General features: G+C 43.8%; 4 protein-coding genes across 7 annotated transcripts; 2 read left to right on the top strand and 2 right to left on the bottom strand.

The window, feature by feature from the left end:
- On the bottom strand, positions 2433–3503 carry LOC110431082 (putative nuclease HARBI1). The gene has a single exon (XM_021449776.1). The coding sequence runs from the start codon at positions 3501–3503 to the stop codon at positions 2433–2435; it is 1071 nt and encodes a 356-aa protein (XP_021305451.1).
- Positions 4357–5079, bottom strand: LOC8065745 (glutathione S-transferase T3). Its single transcript, XM_002436762.1, has one exon. The coding sequence runs from the start codon at positions 5077–5079 to the stop codon at positions 4357–4359; it is 723 nt and encodes a 240-aa protein (XP_002436807.1).
- Positions 7467–13178, top strand: LOC8065744 (1-aminocyclopropane-1-carboxylate oxidase homolog 1). 4 transcript variants are annotated; one of them, XR_002448936.1, is made up of 4 exons: positions 7467–8380; positions 9677–11241; positions 12183–12618; positions 13036–13178. XR_002448936.1 is itself a non-coding variant. In XM_021450589.1 (3 exons), the coding sequence occupies exons 1-2, from the start codon at positions 7532–7534 to the stop codon at positions 9301–9303; spliced, it is 879 nt and encodes a 292-aa protein (XP_021306264.1). In that variant the 5' UTR covers positions 7467–7531; the 3' UTR covers position 9304; positions 9677–9812. The 4 variants fall into 4 exon arrangements, 1 of the variants encoding a protein (XP_021306264.1); XR_002448935.1 differs by having other exon boundaries at positions 9677–12335; positions 12430–12618; XR_002448934.1 differs by having other exon boundaries at positions 9677–12618.
- Positions 15630–19075, top strand: LOC8065743 (probable peroxygenase 5). The gene is made up of 6 exons (XM_002438133.2): positions 15630–16035; positions 16163–16300; positions 16419–16504; positions 17302–17402; positions 18370–18495; positions 18606–19075. The coding sequence occupies exons 1-6, from the start codon at positions 16005–16007 to the stop codon at positions 18763–18765; spliced, it is 642 nt and encodes a 213-aa protein (XP_002438178.1). The 5' UTR covers positions 15630–16004; the 3' UTR covers positions 18766–19075.

Raw genomic sequence — 19433 nt, 5'->3', positions numbered from 1 at the left:
CTCTAATTTTTCCAACTAGCACCATCAACCTATCAAACATTTCTTGTGGCCCTTCATCACCAATAATCACAAACCTATTGAGCTTGGCCATCATCAAATCAATTTTGGCCTTCCTCACTTTGTCAACACCTTCATGAGCTAAAACCAAAGTATCCCAAATCTGCTTGGCCACATTCACGTTCATCACTCGATTGTACTCATTTCCATTGAGAGCACTAAGGAGAATGCTTGTGGCTTGATTATTGAAGTGGACAGCAATCATTTCTTCATTTGTTGGATTCTCTGGATCTGCAGGTTCCTGAAATCCATCACAAACAACATCCCAAAGACCGGGGTGAAGAGCTCCAAGATAGCGACTCATCAAATGCTTCCACTTGGCAAAGTCGGTCCCATCGAAATGGGGCAACTTGCCAGCGGGCACGTTGACAAGACACTTCTTGTCTCGGTTAGACAAATAAGAATAGTTAAAGGATACAGCGGAGTATTTCCTTTTGTTGCTGTTGTCCTCCTTTGTTGATTTGCCCTTCTTGTCCTTCTTGGAGCGGTTATATGATTCATCATCATCACCATCATCCGTACTAGATGATAGCTCACTTGATGATGCATCATACACCTCCTTTTCTTTCTTCTTCTCTTCTTCTTTCTTTGCTGCCCTTCTTTTGGCTCGCTCTTCTCGTTTGGCTTTTCTTTCTTCTTTTCTCTTTTTCTTGGCAGCTAGCTTTTCATCTTCTTTTCTTTTTGCTTTAGCTTCTCTTCTTGCTTGCCTTCTTTGCCTTCTCTCGGGGTCGGTAGTCATACCACCATCAGGCTTGAGGGTGGAGTTGCTGGCTGTTGAGACTGATAGCTCACTGCTATCACTCTCAACCAGCACATCCTCAGCTTGTGCAGCTGGAATGGACTTATCCTTTGCCCCCGAGCTTCCCGCAACTTCCATACTTCACGCGGTGAAGCGTATACGAAGCAACTCGGCTCTGATACCACTTGTAGGATCTCTGGATGTACAGAAAGTGGCCTAGAGGGGGGGTGAATAGGCCTGTTCAAACTTTTTCAGCAAAGTTTATCAGTCACACAGGCAAGGGCGGCAGTGAGGCCCTCCCAGGGCGGCACTGACGGCCTCAACAGAAAAACAGACAGAAGCTTAATTGAATTAATTCAAAGTTTACCCAAGGAAATTTAGATCGACTAAATTTCCAAGCTTCCTGCAAGATGTTAGAGCACAGGTATGTGGCTAGAATGTGCTGGAGCCTCCCCACCAAGTAGATCGGCCTCAAATCCTAACACAAACTCATACACAAGTGAAAGCACACAAGACACACGATTTTTACCGTGGTTCAGCTGTTGCCACAACAAGGCTTGGCCTACTCCACGTTGTTGAGGTGCCCACACTAGGACCGGCTTAGCCACACAGGCTTACCTTCTCCTCGTTCTCAAAGCAAGGATTTTACCCCTTGCAAAGAGTGAAGAATGTATTAGCTGCAAGGGTAACCTTACAAACCTTCCCTTGGCTGCCACACAAGTTGGCAAGCTCTAGGGCGACGCCTAGCCGGCTAGGAGCAAGCTCCAAGAGTAACAAACTCAAGGCTGCCGGCCAAACGTGAACCAAAAGCTCTTTTTGACACTGGGAATCAATGGATCTGCTCTCCAATCGAAGTTTGCTGCCTTTTCCCTCAAGTTTTGATGGTTGGAATCAAGGATTGGCTTGGGGGCTTGAGGAGCAACAATGGAGGGAGAGAGAAGTGAGCTCTGGTCTGTTTGCAACGGTTGGGAGCGAGGAAGAAGAGCAGGTTACCGTTTGAGACGGTCTGGAAGGGTATTTATACCCAGCTCTCCAACTGTCACAGGGTAGGGCGGCAGTGCCGCCCTTAGAGGGCGGCAGTGCCGCCCTTGCCTGAACCAGCCTGAAAACACCAAAGTGTAGAGAGAAAGATATGCTGGCTAGGCTTGGGTTTGAGGATGTTGATGAGCTTTTGAGCCTTTGGTTCACAATTTGATCCACAACCTTGGAGTCCCTCTTTATAGTACGGCTTTTCTTATACTCAAATTCAAACCGAAAATGAATTAAACTTCCTTTGGAGCTAGGAAAGCCATCCTTTAGAAATGGGGGATCCTCCATGGTATTCAACACCCTCTTTGCTATATTCCCTGCTTGTCATCTCAGCAAAACTCATTAGTTCCCTAATTCGGTGGTCATCAACGCCAAAACCCACAATAGGCTTGATTGCACTTACAGTTGCATTTGGATCCTTTTATTTATTTATTTGATGATTATATTTGGTACTTAAGGACCGTCAACAATAACCTTACTTTCATCCTGCATAAAAAAACAGTTCAACATGAGCTCAGCATTGAAAAAAACAGTACAGGATCATATCACGGATAAGTAGTTAAATTCTTAAGACAGATAAGTAAGGAAAAATCATAGAAACCTGATATCAAACTCCAGAATTATTTTGTGTGGGACCAAATTTATTCCAAATGTGTTCCACCAAATCTTTTTTAAGTCGACGATGGGCCGATCGATCTCGAATAGAAACATATTTTTCTAAAACTCTCTCTAGTGGGACGTTTTGATCACGAGAGAACTCCGAATCTTGAACGGTTGATGAACTAGGAGGCACATTTAGCTCCAGATCTTCTTGAATAATGCTGGATTCCTTCTCATCTTCCACTATCATATTGTGAAGTATGATGCAAGCTAGCACAACATCACGGAGTACATTTCGGTCATATAGACGAGCTGGTCGTTTTAAGATACAAAATCGACGCTCCAATACACCAAAGGCTCTCTCGATATCCTTTCTTGCCCCTTCTTGTTCGTCTGCATACAACTTCTCCTTCTCAGTGATAGGTAGTCGTATTGACTTAACAAAAACTGCCCATTCAAGGTATATTCCATCAGCAAGAAAATATCCAGTGTTGTGTACATTCCCATTTACCATGTACTGTACTCTAGGAGCTTGTCCTTTAAGCTCATTGAGAAATACAGTTGATTGGTTCAGTACATTGATATCATTGTTGGAACCCGCTGCTCCGAAGAACGCATGCCAAATCCACAGATCATGTGATGCAACAGCCTCAAGAATCAGTGTTGGCACTTTCTGATCACCACGAGTGAACTGTCCCTTCCATGCAACGGGGCATCTTTCCCATTGCCAGTGCATGCAGTCAATGCTGCCAAACATACCAGGAAAACCTCGTCTCTCACCAAGTTGGAGTAGACGTTCAATATCTTCTGTAGTGGGGCGCCTCAGATATCTCTCAGCAAACACCTCTTGAACACCTATGACAAATTTCTTCATTGCTTCCATTGCAGTAGTCTCCCCTATCTTTAGATACTCATCTAGTTCATCTGCACCACTACCAGTAGCCAATTGTCGAATAGCAGCAGTACACTTTTGCAGTGGACTGAGCCCTTGTCGATTAGCGGCATCCACCCTTTCAATAAAATACTCAGACCATTGGCCTAATGCCTCAACAATGCGAAGAAAAAGTGGCCTAGACATACGAAATCTTCGGCAAAAAATTCTGGAAGGATAAAGAGGATTTTCTGAGAAATAATCATTCACTAATTGTTGATGTGCTTCCTCTCGTGGCCTCTTGATGTGCTTCCTCAGATGGTAACGATGATCTGAAGCCTCTTTCTGAAGTGCTTCGATGGAGGACTGCACTAGCACTGTGGCTTCACTGAGAAGATCATCTATGATCTGATCCTCAGCTAGGAACTCATCCAACAAGTTCACAGGGTTGCCATTTTCGTCTGACATCTTTGCATAGAAATAGGAGACCTATACCTGTGCATATAGAAATAGGAGACCTACAGGAAGACAGGAAGGGAGAAGACCTTCGTGTGTGTATATAGAATGAGATCAGGAAGAAAGAATGAGGAAGAAAGGAGACCTACAGCTACGCATATATAGATGCACACACCTATGTATTTCACACAGCCAACTGCATTCACACATAGTGCTGCATTCACACATAGTGCTGCATTCACACATAGGCTACATTCACACATAGGCTGCATTCATACAATATAGCAAAGCACAACATAATTTAAGTTTGAAGTAGGAGGCATTCAAAATTAAATCTCTTTGTTGGGCTAGATTTTCTTATATTCAATAGGTACACTGCATGAAAGAAAACAGGGAATGATATTGTGACTGACCTTAATTACCAAACAATTTGTCCTCCATCCTACGTATTGCCTTGTCTCGATTAGCTCTTTGATCTTCAGACATTTGACTGATATCTTGATTAAGTAGGAAATTGTAGACTTCGAACATCTTTGCCTCTTTTTGCTCAGCTGTGGCCTTCAGATTTGTATTTGCTATCTGAATCTGTGCATCTGTCACCTTTTCACGCTCCGCCTTCCGATCTCCTGCACATTGATAATTTTCTCAATATTGTCCCAAGGATAACTATTCCATCCACAATATTGTCCTTCTTGCGCTTTCCATTGCGCTCTGCCTTTGCTACTTCTCTACCAATGGGACGCACTTGTTCTGGTGGAATATCATCCAATTCAGTCTTGTCTTTGTCCTTCTCAAAGAGTGCACACCATTTGGGCTCTTTTCTTAGTATCTTCCACCAATGCACCAATGCAAAAGGCTTACCAAACCTGCTTACATACATCTCTTGTGCCTCTTTATCCAGCATGTCGTCAGAATATCCGCTTGTATTCACTTGAGTTGCCTTAGTCCAGCAGTCATTGAATTCTCCAATCGATGACTTGAGGCGTGACCAGTGAACCTTCAATTGGTTGATTTCCCTTATGCGCTTCTCATTCCCTTTTCTGTTGAACTCATCAGTAACCTCCTTCCAAAAGGTATCACCTTTCTTGTCATTGCCGTGAATTGGATCTTTAGAAGCATTCAACCAAGCACTAGCCAATCTCTCTTCCTCTTCATGAGTCCAATATCTCATGTTTCTTTTCTTAGCTGCCGAACTTGCATCATTGTTTTCATCTTCACCAACATCAATATCAACTATATTGTTAGTTGAATTGCCTTGTTGCATGACTTGGGGTGGTGGTGTTCCATAGGCCCTTGATGGGGGTGGGGATATGGGGTTGAAGTTCATAGTCTGGCCAACCAAGTGAAAGTTTGCACTTTGTTGCTGTGCCTGCGGCGAACAATTTTGCTGAATCAAATTTACAAACCCTTCAGGAGGAAACACCCTGCAATTTTCAAGCAACCAAGTTAAACAAGCTCGGATAGAAAAACTCAGATCATAGATAAAAAACAGTAGATAACTCAGATCATAACTAAAAAAACTCAGATCATAAAAAACACCCTGCTGTGTTCCAAAGTATTCCAAATTACTGAAATGAGGAGACTAAATTACCATGATATAGTTACTATAATTTAGCATCACGACGTTCTGAGGAACTGAGTTACTATATAATAGTTACTGGAACCTTTTCTGAGGGAACAATAGTTACTGGAATCTTAGTTGCTTGAGATGGTAACTAGGATAAAGTTACTATAATTTGGCATCACGGCGTTCTGAGGAACTTTTACAATAATAATGACTAGATGAATTATCATCAAATAGTTAGGAGAAAATCAAATAGCATCACATTGTCACAGTTCAAACCGAAGCAAATTTAACTCTGATCATATTGACTCGAATTGCAGAGACATTCAACTATCTGTACAAATCGATGAGCAAATTTACAAATTTTTTTAGATTACAATTTCGACAAACATTGAATCCCACAGCAGAAATGACTCAGAATCATAGATAAAAAAAATCAGTAGATAACTCAGAATATTTCATCAAATTCACTGAAAAATTGACTCATAGATTTCATCTATAGTTCCTAGGAATAAGTATAGATAATTGACATAGTAACTGAGTTTATACCATGAACATGACTGACCATACAACCTGACTGATCATACAACATGACTGATCTACTAACTAACTGTACTAGGAGAGCAAATTTAAGTGTCCAGGAACTAATACTCATGCATATATGGTACTATGAGTAAATTGTGAAATAAAAAATAAATACCATGAATTTGTCCCATGTTGGTTTCCATGAAAAAAGCAAAATTTGGGGGAACTGCACCCCATCCTGCTCTGTGGCTGTGCTGCGGTGGTGGCGGCATGGTTGACGATGGTGCAGACAGGGAGGAGAAGATGGATTCGGCGCAGCGGGACTGGGATTCAACTCAGCAGGGGCGGACATGGGCGGCTGGGGCGGCTGAACTGGAGGCAGAGCAAGCGCCGACGGCCTCTTTAGCCCCAGCTGCCTGCCCCCACGAACCTTCCCTCCTCTGCCTTGCGGATCCATGGACAGCGGCGGCCGCGTTCACGGGGCCGCACTCACGGTACCGCTCCTCCTCGACAGCGGCGGCCGCGGTCGACGCCCGCGTTCACGGGGCCGCGGCGCCCGCGCCCGCCTCTGCCTCCGACCTGCGCGCCTGCCTCCGCCTCTGGCTCGGACCTGCGCGCCCGCGCCTCGACAAAGATGCGGCTGGGGAAGCGGTGGTCAAGCCGTGAATCGACTGCCCGCGCCCGCCTCCGCCTCCGGCTCCGACCTGCGCGCCCGCATCCGCCTCCGACCTGCGCGCCCGCCTCCGATCTGGCGCCGTAACCCTAGCTCGCGGGCGGTGCACGGGAGAAGGAAGGGGATAAGGAATGGAGAGCTGATGGTGGCGGGAGTGAAGGATTGGGGAGAAGGAAGCGGGAGGAAGGGGCGGGAAGAAGGCCGGGAGGATCGCGCGCGCGCGAACGGAGAGCTCGCGGTGCCGGCGGTTTCCTCTGCGCACGGGATCGAGAATGAAACGAAAACCCCTCTCAATGACGTTTCACCGCGTTACCGAGGTCTGGGAAACGACGCTGAGTCGTTCCACCATGGTGAAACGATTTTCATCTCTTTCCTCCCCATTTCATGCAAAGATTTCCTTTTGGCTGATGTGTCATCTCATTAAATGTGCATGACACTCAATTGAAACCCCCATTAAGATTGGCCTAAGTAATATTCCCTTAATCCTAAATTATAAGTCATTTTAAAAATTTTAAAGAGTTAAAACATCTCAAATTTCATCAAAGATCATTAGATTATTTATTAATTATATTTTTAGTGTACCTATGTTCATTTTGACTAAGGCCCTGTTTAGTTCTCTACCAAAAATTTTTCATCCATCCCATCGAATCTTTAGACACATGCATGAAACATTAAATGTAGATAAAAAAATTAACTAATTACACGGTTTGGTTGAAAATCGCGAAATGAATCTTTTAAGCCTGGTTATTACCCTTAAGTGCTACAGTAACCCACATGTGCTAATGGCAGATTAATTATGCTTAATAGATTTGTCTTGTAGTTTCCTGACGAGCTATGTAATTTGTTTTTTTATTAGTTTTTAAAAACCTCTCTCGACATCTTCCCGACACATCCGATGTGACACCCAAAAAAATTTTCATCTCCAATCTAAACAGGGCCTAAACAAGGCCAAAGTCAGCGTCCTCCCTCCCACGCAGCACCAACCGAGGTTCTCGACTCTTGAGCAATCCGCCAGCCATGGCATCCCCCACTCCTCCGGCGTCCCAGTCAGACCGCGCCGCGCTCCTCAAGGCCTTCGACGAGGCGCGCACGGGTGTCCGCGGCCTCGTGGAGTCCGGCGTCTCCTCAGTCCCCGCGCTCTTCATCCATCCGGACCCCTACGCCTCCGCGCCCCTTGCGCCGCCGGGCGCCTCCATCCCCGTCGTCGACCTCTCCCTCCCCGCGCCCCTCGCCGCGGCGGCCGCCGCCGAGGCCGCCCGCAGCTGGGGCTTCTTCCACCTCGTCAACCACCACCAGGCCCTCGGCGTCCCCGAGGACTACCCCGCGCGGGCGCTCGCCGCCGTGCGCGCCTTCAACGAGCTCCCGGCCGCCGAGCGCGCCGCGCACTACGGCCGCGCCATGCCCGGTGGGGTCTCCTACTCTTCCAACGTCGACCTGTACCGGTCCCCCGCCGCGAGCTGGCGTGACACCATCCAGATCGCGCTCGGGCCCAATCGGCCCGACCCGGCGCGCATCCCGGCAGTCTGCCGCGACGAGGTCCTCGAGTGGGACGCGCACGCCACCGCCGTCGGCTGCGCCGTGCTAGGGCTCCTTTCGGAGGGGCTCGAGCTCGGATCCTCGAGGCTGGAGGCGGCTTCCTGCCTCGAGGGCAAGGTTATGGTGTGTCACTACTATCCAGTGTGCCCTGAGCCTGAGCGCACCATGGGCCTTGTCCCGCACTCAGATCCCGGCGTGCTCACCGTCCTGGCGCAGGATGGTATCGGTGGCCTGCAGGTGAAACAAAACGATGAAGATGGGACGAGCCGCTGGGTGGATGTGAAGCCTGTGCCGGGTGCGCTTGTAATCAACGTCGGGGACCTCTTGCAGGTACAGTTCTGTTGTTTGGTAGTACTTTATTTGGGTAAAGTATCCAGACAATCAAATATCTGAGGCCTCGTTTAGTTCACTCCGAAATCCAACAAGTTTTCAAGATTCCCCGTCACATCGAATCTTGCGACACATGCATGAAGCATTAAATATAGACGAAAATAAAAACTAATTACACAGTTTGTCTGTAAATCGCGAGACGAATCTTTTGATCCTAGTTAGTTTATAATTAGACAATATTTGTCAAATAAAAACGAAAGTGCTACAGTAGCGAAATCCGAAATTTTTTCGGAACTAAACAAGGCCTGAATTCAGTTTTCTGCCAATTCAGTTAAGTCTGTACCATCGAGGAACAGTTTATGGCCTCTATCTATATACTTCAATTTAAGTTTATTAGTACTTCACTTCACAGCACTTAGAAACTCCAGTATTCTAAACACTTCACTTTGTGTATTGCTTTAAGCCTTTATTTTTTTGAACGTAATAGCAGGAGCTCTGCCTTTCAATTAAGAAGAAGAGAATTAGCCTAGTTTATACGGAAAATCAGGCCTGAAAACCTTACATAGGCACAGAATAAAACACAGAAAATACCCACGACACCAGAACATCATAGCTCTGACGACTAACACACAGAGGTTAACACACAAACCAATGACGCCCACCACGCGTCCTCATTGCTGAGCTGATTACAAGCAGCAAAAAGCAGCTCCGGCTTCCCACTGTGAACAACAGCCAAACGCCCTCACATCCTCCCATCATCCAATATCCCCGGCAAGATCATGTACCGAGTCTCACCTTGCGCCGTGCTTTAAGCCTTTATAAGTGGCAAAAGTACACCATATCTGGTTAAGCATATGTCTAACTGAATCCTGAAAGTATAATATCTATTACAGGTTGGATTATTGGGACATATTGCTCCATGAGGTATCTAATTTTGACCACTTGTATCCACAGATAACAATGTGCATGTTGCTGGTTTTTCCCTGGAACTGTGATGTAATGCGCAGTCCTGTTAGTTCTGGTTGCTTGTGGCAGATTTGCAGGCTGAGCTCTGAGACAGAGTATCAGTATCTGCGTCTGAAATTAGGACGTTTGCTACTGTTTCTGTCTTGTCTGTTGTTCTTTACAAACTCTTGTATTTCTTTTATGCTTAATGGAAATGGGGTTACCTCGTGTCGAAAGAAAAGGATAACAATACTAGCATGAGTTACATAATATGATTTTAAGAAGCTTTGTGGAGCAGCTTTATAATGCCATCATCTTATCTAACTTATTGTTATCCTATACTTTCATCAGATCATGTCTAATGATGAGTACAAGAGCGTTGACCATCGCGTGATTATGAATACACGAGAAGAAGCAAGAGTTTCAATCGCAATATTTTTCAATCCTGGCAAGAGAGGGGACAACGTTTTTTATGGGCCACTGCCAGAGCTGGTTTCTTCAGATAGTCGTAGTCCACCAAAGTACAGGAATTTTACCATGTCTGAGTTTCTGGGGGCCTTCTTTAGGCGAGACCTTGCCAGCAAAGCTCTGGTTGAGCACTTCAAATTGTAAATACTTAACCACAGTTACTTCAAACTGTAATACTTTATGTTTACAAACCCAACCCAACCAACAAAAGTTCAAACTTGTGCCAACACATGTGACAGGTGAATAATGTAAGGAAAAAGTTTCTCTCGTAAAAGTCATGCTACAGTCATCCAGTTCCATTAGATTTATGGTGGAGGTCAAATGAATGATAGATTGTTTCCTTGATGCCATCAAATTAATGCTGGACAGAAACATGGACACAGACATCATTGGCTACTCTACTCACCTGAAATTGGGATGGGTGTCGCATGCTGCCCAGAACTCTGCATGGGTTCACTAGGCCTTGTTTGGATGCGATCAGATTGACATCAATCCACATGTGTTAGGGGTGGATTAGGGTGGTACACCCCTAGCACATGTGGATTGAGGTGAATCCGATAACATCCAAACAAGGCCTTATATGGACATGAGCCCCTAGGGCTTGTAGTTTTACTTGTAAAATTTCTTCAGTGTATCTTATCTATTTGTTTTTTGATAATGGCATAGCTTATCTATTGAAGCAATCACTGATTTATTGTTTTTCATTCCAAATTCTGGCATGGAATTATTGTTCAACATCTAGAATATACATTATTGCTGCCAGTCCCCAGAATAAGTGAAAGCTAACTTTTGTAAGCTTGTTACATTGTTTAGCTACGTATTTCATACTTTATCCCACAAAATATTTCTTATTACAAGCTGTTCCATTGTGAAAAATTGTTGATATGGAAGCTGAACTGCCAAAGCATCGGTCAGCAAAAGAGTTCACATGTCCACATCAACAGGGGTCACGTCTTGAATATTTTGGATCTCTGAGAAGTAAGTCCGCTGAAATGCTGAGAGAATATTTTTTTTCTCCATGTTAATCACTTAATTACAAATTCTTTGGATGTACTTATCATTGAAGTTGAGATATAATGTAAGTGTCAGTTTCAGAGGAAATGCTGACATTCCTTTCGCACTGTTCATGCTTGCAAATGTTGACACAAGGATTCATCACTTAACTTTTCCAAAAGAAACTGCTATGAATTGTTCCTGTAATCCTTTTTAGAAGAATCAGTTGGTATACTGACCATTTCATCTGGTGTGGCTGTGTGGGTATGTGTCTCCCCTTGCATACTATGGGTTAGTAGCCTTGCAAACTTTTAACTTTGACATGCTTTTTGTGCTCGCCGGAATGGTTAGTAGCCTGCAGTTGGAACATATTGGTGAGGATGGGTAGAGCTATTTGGGTTGATGTAAAGCCTGTGGCCATAATTTTTGTGATCAATATCAGCGATGTTTTCCAGGTAAAATGCAACACTTTGATGCCCAATCAAACTCAGTTCTGTGTTTCAATTGTCTGAATTGTTTGTGCTTCCTGTAGGGTTCGGATCAATGCATATAAGCTACTGTAGGATTTACCTGCATTTGATCTTGTGCACTGAAGAGCTTTGACCTGCTACTTTTCATTGAAACAGTAGAAAAATTCATTAACGGAGTTAGAGAAAGATATAGTATAGTTCATATTTATTTCATATACTGTGTGCGTTATACCATGGCATTAAAAATCTCTACTTTATAGGTTTATGCACAAGTAAACAGAAATTGGGCTACTATGCTACAACCTGTAGTTCTACAAACTTATTAATCAAGGAACTTCACAATGACCTTGCTCCATCTTTCTTTCTAACCATTTCTTTCCACTAGATAATGGCTAATTATACTTGTAGAGCTATGAATATTGTGTCACAATGAATTAGCTAGCATGCCGAACCTGTACTTTTTATTGTTACCGTTTTCTCCCAGTCGGGATGATGCAGGCCTCAAATTATATGGATCACTGCCCTATCTGTGTCCTTGGAAATTCAACACACAAATTGTGAACTTGTGCGCAGGCGACCATGTCAGTGTCACTACTGTACTCCAATGCAATTATTTTACCTCATAGAAGTCACGCTACTGCTGCTGCTTCTGTGTAATTTGGCATTAGGCAGTAACGCATTTTTGACATCCAGTTTTATATTGGATCAAGGAGCTGAGCCTGGCCTAAAGGCTGGATAATCAGCTTGCGAAGGCTGCAATGCTCTTTCGTTAATGAGTCAGCTTAGTTGGTTTGCTGCCTTTTTATGCCTTTTTGTAAAGCTCGCTTTGTTTATGGATCCAAAACAAGCATTATATGCATGGGTTTCTTTATGGACTTCTTGTCTTACTGAGCTCTCCACTGCCCCCATCCACTGTTCACATGCAGCAACAGAAACAAAGATTTTGCACAGAGAGCATTCGGGATCTTTTGCAGAAGCCAGAAGCTACTCAGCCATTGCATGTTGCATTTCTCCTTATGTTAGCTGTGGACACTTCATACACACACTTCATAGCAGTTGACAGCTTTTAACGAGATATGGTTGCTGCTGCTCAGACCTGATACCTGTATTGTAATAGCTCTGGTTTTCTGTTCTGTTTCACATATTTATTTACAGCGGCACACTGTTGTGTAGGAGCCTCTTGGATCGTTGGTGTTGGGAGGCGATCACTTGATATCTTATCGAGTGGTTAAAGCCGTGTCTGAAAAGCTTGGAGGACATGTTGACATTCTTCATCTTGATAAATATCCAGATGTCTATGATTGTTTTGAAGGAAAGATTTATTCACATGCCTCTTCATTTGTCAGCAGGAGACTGCTACAGGTAATTGTGTTATTGCATCTCAGGGTTTCAAGTAAAATATCAATAATAATATATTAATCAATGAAATAAGCGTAATGTTGCATGGTTAATACACTGAAAAAAAATGTCATGTGGCTTTATTTGATTCCAATATCCATCAAATCGTTATTAGGACTACGGCTATCATGGTTTAAATAAGATCTTACTGGATATCACAATTTCCATCATGATACGACACCAATTAGTTTTCTTTCGTTCATTGATTCAGCTCCAGGTTGATAAAACTTCACTTCAGTTGATATTATTCTGAGTTAACAAGTCATCGATAATCTTAATTTAAAAGGAATTAATAGTTAAAACATTTGTGTTTATTGAATTTCACAAATGTGCTTATTGTTAATGATTAAAACCCATGCTCAACTGATTCTTTCCCTGCAGAAACTTGGGGGAGGTGCAAACGGAGTGTATGTGTCATGCAGATACTCCGTAAGTAAGTAAAAACGTGTCATGTTTGTATATAAGACCTTGGCATAACATGTTGCTATATAACAAAGATGTGTCATATGATGTATATTAGTATATAAGGCACTGTTATTGGGATTTATTATTTTCGTCTTTAAATTCATCATTATAGACGCGTATAGGCAAAATACATCCGCGATAACCCTTTTTATCAAATACGTATGTGTACGTTTCCGCGACAACTCCTCATCGAAGATGGCGTTTTTTATTTGTGTCTAGACGCATATATGGCTATATGCATGTGACGAGGAGTCATCACATACGCAAGTTCTCATATGCGGATCTGTATCCGTCTTCCATTGAGCGAACAGTATTTTCAGATAAGTGAACAGGCTCGGCATCGGCATCTAGGCTTTGTTTAGTTCCGAAAAGTGAAAAATTTTCGGTACTGTAGCACTTTCGTTTGTTTGTGACAAATATTATCCAATCATGGACTAACTAGGATCAAAAGATTCGTCTCATGATTTACAGCTAAACTGTGTAATTAGTTTTTGTTTTCGTCTATATTTAATGTTTCATACATGTGTTACAAGATTCGATGTGACGGGGAATCTTAAAAATTTTTTGTTTTTCAGGTGAACTAAACAAGGCCCTATAATGAGAGCCTCTGGTACTGGCATCATTGCGAGGCGACGATCGATTAGCTAGGGCCTTGTTTACTTCCAAAAGTTTTTAGGAAATGAACACTGTAGCACTTTCGTTTGTATTTGACAAATATTGTTCAATCATAGACTAACTAGGCTTAAAAGATTTGTCTTTTCAATTCCGACCAAACTGTGTAATTAGTTTTTATTTTCATCTATATTTAATACTTCATGCATACGTCTAAATTTTGCAAAATTTTTCGGAAATTAAACAAGGCCTAGTTGAGTCCTTCCGACAACATTCTGCAGGGTGTGTGGTCAGGGTCTCGTTATCTTTGAGTTCGTGTGTCGCCACTCTGCAGTCTCGTTACCTTGGAGTTCGTGTGTCGCCACTCTGCAGCCGGAAGGTTGCTTTCGGCCGGCTTCGATTCCTCCTGCAAGCAACAGAGGGACGGGGGTGACTGACACGCACGCTGAGCGCGGACGGCCGCGGCGTCGCGCTCCTTGCTCCCGATAGAGTGGGTGGTGGATTGCACGCGTCGCCAACGCGCCCGTGCCGTGGCTTTCCCGTCCCAAGTAGAGAGAGTGGCGGGGGCGGCGGCACCGCCGCGCGGTGGCGTGCTGTGGCCCTCTGCCGTCCCTGTCTCTCTGCTCCGATGTCCGATCCCCCACCACCACCAGCACCAGGCGCCCAGCAGCAGCGGGCGACCTGTGTGGTAGTGCTGTGCGTGAGGCTGTGATGAGTTCAGTTTGGTGGTGCGCGGACGGACGGTGCATGTGTGAGGATGCTTTCGCGACCGGGACGTGTAACGGCTAGCCACGAGCTGGTCCTCATGTAGTGTGAGCCTGCCTCAAAAGGGAAATGCTAGTTTTCACACGCGAACTTCAGGTTACTAAATCACTATGTACATCTTTTTTTTTTGTCACGATGCACATGCACCACTTTTCAGCACTACTCCCACTGTTCTCAAATCTTCAACTTCTAGTTGTTGTAAGTTAATTTTTTAAAACTTTGATCGAATTTCTAAAATAAATACTAAAATTTATAATACCAAATTAATACCATTAGATTTATTATAAAATATATTTTCATAAGATACTTATTTTATATTATAGATATTGATGCTATTTTTTATAAAATTAGTTAAACTTAAAATGGTTTAACTAACACGAATTCTAGAACTTAAAGCTTTGAAGAACGGATGGAGTACTTTGCGACGTGTTTTTTTTTCTCTCACAACAAATCAACATCAACATTAACATCGGTAACAACCTTTTCTTCAGCTAGCCGAAGCGCAAGTCTTAAAAGGGGTTATTTTGTTGCTGCTGTCATAATTATTACTTGCGGCTGTCACATCTCTTTGAATGGGTGTGCGTATTTGGAACCGTAGCCACATGCACGGCGTGGGGCGCGCACGGTACGGTAAGCGGTAGTAGCTGAACCATAGCTCCACACGGCTGTGTGGTATGTACTAGGAACGGCCTCTAATTCATTGTCGCATTTTTTTCTCACCGTCTCACGTATGCATGAGCAAATATATATAGAAGCTGCTGGGTGAAGGCGCACCCAAAATAAAAAACTGAAAACAAGTGATTATACCTAAATTTTCACTATGTTCTTATTCTTATTATAAAAGTTTACGCACCTACAAGAAAACTGCAGCTCTTCAAATTTACTGTAAGCGAGCGTGGTGGTCTCCGGCCGATCATCCCTTCGCTGCGTAGGCGGCAAGCAGGGGCCAGGGCAACGTGTGGTTGCGTACGTTGCTGCGACGAAACTTGGGGGGGTTGGGGGCCGGAAACGAACACCCACGCGACGCCGACGGTGAGCTGAGAACGAAGAAGCCACCACACCACATGCATGCTGCACGCCTGCAACTTGCAAAGATATATAACTAAGCACAAATTAAACGGATCTCGGAGCAGGCCGAGAATCGAGATATCATCGCGCGTTCGGTCGGTTGCTTAGCAAGGTCGTCGTCGTCGTCGTCGTTGCGGAGCCGCGGACGGAGGACACGGACACGGCTGGCTGGCTGGCTAAGGCAGCATACAAATACCAGCCAAAAGCAAGCAGCGCACCCCCACAACCCAAAGACTCTTTTGCCTCGTCGTCCATCACCAGTTCACCACCACCACCAGCACAAAGCGCTCGATCGTTGTTCCACTCCATCCTGCCGCGCGCGCGTCCTCCGATCCGATCCTCCTGCTGCGCCATCATCTCCACCACTTGTTGGCACCAGCGCAGCGCATCTCTCGCTCCCTCGCTCGTCGTCCTCGTCAACGATCTCGATCACCGGTTCCATGGCCGCCAAACCTGCAGAGACGACACCTGGTAAGTCTATGTCTATCTCCCAGTCCCAGTCCCAGGAAGCGGCAGCAGCAACAGCGATATATATAGAGGAAACGTGCCTCGTCCTGGCATATTATTCTTGATTAATTTGCTACTGGGACTGCATCAGGGAGCAACTCCTCGTCCTCCTCCTCGTCGTCGTCCATGGCGGACGTGTACAAAGGCGAGCTGACGCCGCTGCAGAGGCACGTCGCCTTCTTCGACCGCAACAAGGACGGCATCATCTACCCCTCCGAGACATACCAAGGTACCTTACTGTTTGCTCTATACAGACGCTTTCTTCAAACTTCTCATAGACACCTGATTGATCGAGGATGACAATAACCACCTGGGGGCTGTTGTTTCTGGCCTGCATGCTGCGGCAGGGTTCCGCGCGATCGGAGCCGGCGTCCCGTTGTCTGCTTTCAGCTCCGTCTTCATCAACGGCCTTCTTGGACCCAAGACCGTACCAGTATATATGTCGTCTCTGTCCTCCTTCAATACACTCTATCGATCTCAGCAACATCTTCAAATGCATGCAATAGCCTTTAGTCTTCCATAGATCGATCATCCTGTCTTCTCGCTGAAATCTGAATCTCCACTTTGCCCTTTGAGTATGTATATTGCTAAATGCCTCAATGCAGAAACTATATTAACATCGTCCTTTTATACCATTTTCTGTCATTCCACTTTGCTAAATCGACTTCTTCTTCTGCATGTCAGGAAGAAATTAAAACCGCACTGTGGTTAGTCAATAGTCATCGTTTAGGAATTACGAACTACTGACATACTTAACATGTGAGGATACGAATTCCTAAGGTTGCTTCAGGTTTCAATCTAGCTTCAGCTTATTAGGATAGGAGGTCTAGAGTTTCTTCAGGTCAAACATAATTAAATACGCTCATGGATGCAGTGGCAAATAAAATTTTAAAAGTATCGCTACAATACTCCAATAACCACATGGATTAATGAGGAATCCTAAATTAAACAATGCGATATAAGGATTAGGTGTGGGATCTGTACTAACATGACTACATGAGTATATATAAAATGTGATGCCAGGTTCCTGGACACATCATGGTAACATGAAAGTGTGCATGTCCACTATGAACACTCAACAACCACATACAAAACTACACCGGCCTTTCAGTTATCTTCTGAAACATATAGTATTTGGAAATCGTCTTATTATGCATATTGTAACTTATAAGTGCCAATGTATTCAGATGCAGAAATTGCACTCTTTCTGACGTTCCATGACAATTTCAGGAGAATGAGAAAGCTCCAGCTTTCAAGCTCCCCATCTACGTGAAGAACATCCAAAAGGGAAAGCACGGAAGTGATTCGGGCGTGTACGATGCCAATGGAAGGTACCTATCCAATTCAAATTCCCATCTCTCACCGTCTCCAGGTTCAAAATTCAGAGTCCAGACACATTAAATGCCAGCAACGCAAGGTTTCTGTTTTTCGTCAGAGTTAATCTCACGTCTAATTGTACTTTACTGAATGAAGAGGCAAGGTAACACTAATAAATATTAAACAAACAGCCAACAATAGAGTATTTATTAATAGACATGTGAATGGATTACTACTAAACAGAACCAAACAATCGATGTGCCACTTCTCCTATGTGAGATGAGATGGATGCATACTACTTTTGATGAACTAATGATTAAGCAATTAAGGGAGGCAGCTGGGAGTGGAGCGATTCTTATGTCGTTTTGCCTTTTGTCTAAAGCAGCAGTTAACAACTTCAGTCCAAACATGATAACGTGAGATGGAAAGCATTGCAACAAAACTACTGACATGCACTACTGAAAACGCGTGCTTTATCGAGGACATGAGGTTTTGCCGAGGGCTAAATCATAGGCACTCGGCGAAGGCACTCTTTGCCGAGGGCCAGCTCCAGGAGCCTTCGGCAAAAACGGGCCCTCAACAAAGAGGCCTTTACCGAGGGCTCGGCCCTCGGCATAGGTAGGCCTTCGGCAAAGAAAATCTTTGCCGAGGGCTCGTCCCTCGGCAAATTGGGCTTCGGGCCCTCGACAAAGAGGCCACATTCAGTACGTAGTGATGATGAAGTTGTTGCATTATTAGTTAATCAAGCTCAGTTTCGAATGAGAAGAAAACTATTGCCATGAGAATGGGGAGTCGTTCACATGTGCCTTGGTTCACTGTAATTTGTTATAGGTGTTCAGCTAAAAATTTGTCTAGCCTAATCCTCCTCGGAAACAACAATAAAATATCTCATAATCTAGTTACAAAATAAATAAAAAACTTCTTGGATAGCTCGTTGAGCTAAAACAATTGCTAATCATAATTGTATCTATCAACCTCCAGGTTCGTTCCTGAAAAATTTGAGGAGATCTTCAAGAAGCATGCCCACACCAGGCCTGATGCCCTGACGGGCAAAGAGCTGAAGGAGCTGCTCAAAGCAAACAGGGAGCCTAATGACTTCAAAGGATGGTAAATACTCTTCAGGAGCTACCTAGAACAGTAATATATATGACATGCAAGAAGGGTATATATATGCTCCGTCTTTGAGCTGAGTATGTTTCGGAAAAATGACTGTGCAGGCTTGGTGGTTTCACGGAGTGGAAGGTGCTCTACTCCCTATGCAAAGATGAGAAAGGTTTTCTTCACAAGGACACTGTCAGGGCTGTCTATGATGGCAGCCTGTTTGAAAAGTTGGAACACGAGAGGAAGTCTAAGAAGGAGTCCACTAAGAAGAAATGATAAGAGCATCGTCATGTTACTCGCTAGTGTCTGGAAGAATTTGTAAATCGCGGTGTGCTGTGTGCATGTGGATCAGTAGAGTACTAGAGTAATACCCTAGTTTGATTCTGTACGCCGGTGGATTCATCTTTATTTATGGACCGAGTGATTTCTTATAAATATATCCATCTTTCTATCATTATTGTAATATGTGTTTTTAGAATTAATCTGTGGTAATCTAGAGACAGAAGGTAGACAAATGATTTTTCCATCTATCTCCACGACAAATGATTGAATGTACTATACACAAGCCTAAATATAAGTTTATCTAGTTTTTTGCATCTTATTAGCATACATACAGTTAAATTTTGAATTTCTTTAGATAAGCCTGCATAAATTAATTTAAACCGTAAAAGATAGTGAATCATTCTGAAATTTCTAAACTCTTGGACAACAACATATATGTCTTCTGTTGCATGTGAAGAAGCTGATACATAAGGAAAAAGTTTTATATGATAACAAAGACTTCTTTTAAATAAGTAAACTTTTTTTCAACTAGACCAATGTTAACATTGTAGTCTACAAAAATGTTATAACATAACCACCTCATGAATCTTCTTCTAGCACTCGAGTGGGTTCTCAGAGGTGCTAGAGCATGGCAGAGGGATGGAAGATCGAAATCATTTGGG

Source organism: Sorghum bicolor, chromosome 10 (assembly GCF_000003195.3).
Source record: "Sorghum bicolor cultivar BTx623 chromosome 10, Sorghum_bicolor_NCBIv3, whole genome shotgun sequence".
NCBI lineage: Eukaryota > Viridiplantae > Streptophyta > Magnoliopsida > Poales > Poaceae > Sorghum > Sorghum bicolor.
This window is presented reverse-complemented; position numbering and strand designations above follow the sequence as displayed.

Excerpts from the sequence above, each read along its gene's own strand:
- LOC110431082 (XM_021449776.1), bottom strand. The coding sequence starts at position 3,503 with ATGTCTAGGCCACTTTTTCTTCGCATTGTTGAGGCATTAGGCCAATGG.
- LOC8065745 (XM_002436762.1), bottom strand. The coding sequence starts at position 5,079 with ATGAACTTCAACCCCATATCCCCACCCCCATCAAGGGCCTATGGAACA.
- LOC8065744 (XM_021450589.1), top strand. The coding sequence starts at position 7,532 with ATGGCATCCCCCACTCCTCCGGCGTCCCAGTCAGACCGCGCCGCGCTC. Across the intron at positions 8,381-9,273 it reads ACGTCGGGGACCTCTTGCAG|GTTGGATTATTGGGACATAT; the intron begins GTACAGTTCTGT and ends TATCTATTACAG.
- LOC8065743 (XM_002438133.2), top strand. The coding sequence starts at position 16,005 with ATGGCCGCCAAACCTGCAGAGACGACACCTG. Across the intron at positions 16,036-16,162 it reads ACCTGCAGAGACGACACCTG|GGAGCAACTCCTCGTCCTCC; the intron begins GTAAGTCTATGT and ends GGACTGCATCAG. Across the intron at positions 17,403-18,369 it reads GTGTACGATGCCAATGGAAG|GTTCGTTCCTGAAAAATTTG; the intron begins GTACCTATCCAA and ends ATCAACCTCCAG.